This window comes from Sinocyclocheilus rhinocerous, unplaced genomic scaffold, assembly GCF_001515625.1.
Source record: "Sinocyclocheilus rhinocerous isolate Xijiao unplaced genomic scaffold, SAMN03320098_v1.1 scaffold370, whole genome shotgun sequence".
NCBI lineage: Eukaryota > Metazoa > Chordata > Actinopteri > Cypriniformes > Cyprinidae > Sinocyclocheilus > Sinocyclocheilus rhinocerous.
In genome coordinates this window covers 956,142-959,785 of record NW_015670897.1, presented here as the reverse complement: position 1 = coordinate 959,785, position 3,644 = coordinate 956,142, and the positions used below count along the sequence as shown (strand labels likewise).

General features: G+C 36.6%; 1 protein-coding gene across 1 annotated transcript in view; it reads right to left on the bottom strand.

Annotated features, from left to right (window-relative positions):
• Positions 1–1,143: 1,143 nt before the first annotated feature.
• The window catches only part of LOC107734369 (beta-glucuronidase-like), a 23,896-nt gene continuing 21,395 nt past the window's right edge, over positions 1,144–3,644 (bottom strand). The window contains exons 11-12 of the mRNA XM_016546309.1: positions 2,245–2,380; positions 1,144–1,645 (exon numbers count right to left, since the gene is read on the bottom strand). Of these exons, the coding sequence (XP_016401795.1) occupies positions 1,497–1,645; positions 2,245–2,380 (285 nt within the window). The 3' untranslated portion in view covers positions 1,144–1,496. The remainder of the gene's footprint in view (positions 1,646–2,244; positions 2,381–3,644) is intronic.

The following is a 3,644-nucleotide window of genomic DNA, read 5'->3' as shown; positions in this document are numbered from 1 at the left end:
ATCTGATGACAATAACATGAACATTAATGAATCTCAGGGATGATCTTGTGGAATGTCATTTATTTTGATGACATCGCTGGGGAATGTCTGGAATGTTCACAAACGAAGGATTCATTCAATTGCTTGTGAAGTAATTACAGTAAAGTACACTGTCATACAAAAATCATCAGCTGGTCACTCACACACAGACACCTCAAAATGAGAAATATTTTGGTCATGAAAGACTGGAGCCAATTATTACAAGTTGATTAAAATTAATTAAAAAAACAGTTTACCAAACTACTGCCAGTGGGGGAAAAAACACATCCTGGTCACATTTCACCTTAAAAAAAAAAAAAAAAACCTGAAATGATATTTATTTATTTTTGACATTTGTTTTAAAATGACAATTAAAGAAATTTTTTCTTCAAATTTTTTTTTTTTTTTGCAATTCTCATTATTCTCAATGATGATCCTTATTAGATTCTCATTAGATATTTTTATTACTCTAATGCAATTATTTTAAAAATTTAAATCTGCATTAAGGCAATACAACAAATAATACTATAATATATAATTACTTTACAATTTGAATAATATAATAGACCCCCCCCTCAAATTCTCATTAAAATAAATCTAGATTTTTTTATTATTATTATAATTTTTTTTTTTTTTTGCAATTCTCATTCTTGATGATCCTTATTAGATTCTCATTAGATAATGTTATTACCGTAATACATTAAAAAAAATATATAAATCTGCATCAACGCAAACAAATATTACAATCACATATAAATGAATAATATATGTATTTTTTGCATTACAGTAATGAATTTGGGGAGAAACGTGTTTTAATTATAATGTAAATAATGCAAAAAATATTGCTGGTCCTATAATAGGCTTAATGGTCTTTAAACAAAATATAATTTCTTTTTATGGAGGTGAAATGTGACCTGGACATGTTCATGGCAGGTTTCATGAGATTAACTCATTATCAAAAAAATATATCATTGCAAACGTTCACAATATGAATCCCAGAGGCTGAAAAAAGGCACATTTAGGAAAAAATATGCCTGTTCCAGTTTAATAGTGTTGCTGCGATTCAGGACTTTTGAAATAAAAACAATACAAAAAAATTGAGTGTCTTTATTTATGGAGGTGAAATGTGACCTGGACATGTTCATGGCAGGTTTCATGAGATTAACTCATTATCAAAAAAATATATCATTGCAAACGTTCACAATATGAATCCCAGAGGCTGAAAAAAGGCACATTTAGGAAAAAATATGCCTGTTCCAGTTTAATAGTGTTGTTGCGATTCAGGACTTTTGAAATAAAAACAATAAAGTGTCTTTACAAAGAACAAACAGCATATGGATTCATCACACAATCACACCTTTAAGAACAGATCTGTGTGTTTTCCCCACAGGTGTGATTGTCAGTGGGGCACATATAAGGCACTTGATAAACAGTCCATTTTCACCTGGTTTTCCTGAACAGGAAGCAGCTAATCCGGCTCACTGGCAGGGATACCTGGCCCAGGTGGGCAGCACACCCGTCTCATTGGCGATCCTCCAGTATCGCTCTCGCAGCAGAAGCGCTCCGGCTTTGGGCTGACGCTGCCGAGTGAAGATTCCCTTCTTATTCCCAACCACTCGAGTGATGGCTAGAGACGGAGAGAGAGATTAATGCATGCTTTCCTTAAAGAAACAGTTCACACAAATGTAAATGTGCTGAAAATGTGCTCACCCTCAGGCCATCCCAGATGTAGATGAGTTTGTTTCTTCATCAGATTTGGAGAAATGTAGCATTGCATCACTTGCTCAGCAATGGATCCTCAGCAGTGAATGGGTGCCGTCAGAATGAGAGTCCATACAGCTGATAAAAACATCACAATAATCCACAAGTAATGCACAGCACTCCAGTCCAGATGTTTTTATCAGCTGTTTGGACTCTCATTCTGACGGCACCCATTCACTGCAGAGCATCCATTGCTGAGACACTGATGCAATGCTACATTTCTCCAAATCTGATGAAGAAACAAACTCATCTACTCCTTTAAACTTTGAGTTTCATCTATTAACCAGAGCAGAAAATGTGCAAATAAAGCATGCAGATTCCATACAGGTAACTAAAGATCCGTCGGACACGTTTTCATTCTCTTATCTAAAGCGTGCATGAGTGAACAGTGTGCTAGTTAATGTGTGCTATGTGTTCCAGAAAAACCTGTTCAGAGCAAAGGAAAAGGCTGCGGTCGTTTCCTACTTTGAGCCGTCATGAAGTCGGCGAAGTTCCAGATCAGCTCTCCAATCACGAACTCCTTCCTCTTCTGGTCGAACACGTTGTGGTAGTTCTGCAGGACCGTCGTCTGATACTCCTCTGTGAACATCATGGGTGGATCCTGCAGGACGACAAACATGTGAGGTTCAGTGCTTCCCACAGCTGGGTAAAAAAAAAATATATATATACAGTGGGTACGGAAAGTATTCAGTATATATATATATATGTATGTATGTATGTATGAAGAGTTCAGATGCAAAAGCCTCTAAGTGCTGTCTGAAATTTTCATCTAAAATGAGCATTTTATTCAGGCTCCTATATTTATGTTCATTTATTTCACTTAAATGCCATAGAAAAGGACCTAAACATTGCCATTAAAGTAAAATTACTGAACCTAAACATAGGATAACTTCTAATTTAAGTGAACTGAAAACAGACTTCACATAAACACATTATAATAAATGTCATATTTACCTGTGCCCTTCAGCAGAAATATACAGAAATTGAAGTTATCAAACACTAAATTATAAATTAAATATTGATTAATCCTTAAAGCTATAAAAGTAATTTTTTCCTCTTTTTTTCCCTTTGTCCTTTGATTAATAGACATCATAGCAGCTGGTTATTAGGTTGTTTTGGCTGCTATTACTTTAAGAGCTGCCGCTGCTGAACGCGACGCGGATCTGACACACATCATATTTTCTCTCAACTCTTTTTACCTTTTCTGACCCACTTCAGGTCTTAAAGTCTCTATTAATGAGCTGACGAGTTGAATCAGGTGTGTTAGATGAGGGAGACAGTGCTGGGCTGCTCCAGGACAGTTTTGAAAACCATTTCAGAGACATGTTCTTAAATGTGACTCATATAAAATATATTACATGCATGCACAGTTTTAAGGCAGCTTTAATCGCCTTTTTGGTAACTTCATGACTTAACTGACCACGACATTGCATGCATGTAGTTTACTTCGCACTTTGATATGAAAGGATACAGGCTACAGCGTGCGCAGGCGCCTTTGTGCGTGCAATTGAAGAGCACGCGCTGCGAGCTCAGGACCGTATCCGCGCTCGCTTGACTCGCGCCTGATGCTGAAGTGGAAGAGGAGCGCGTGTCTGAAACGTCTCCCGTTCTCAGTCGTTCTGCGACTGAATAAATGCACTTCTTGTCAAGAGAAAAAGTGACAGAAGCAGCAGTTGTGAGTGGGGTGGCCAACCCTAGCCCCGCCCCTGCGTTAATTGCGTTAAATATTTTTAACGCGTTAAACTGAAAAAAATTTCTCCTGCATTAACGCTCTAATTTTGACACCACTAATATATAATATTAATATTATATATATACAGTGGGTACGGAAAGTATTCAGACCCCCTTAAATTTTTCACTCTTTG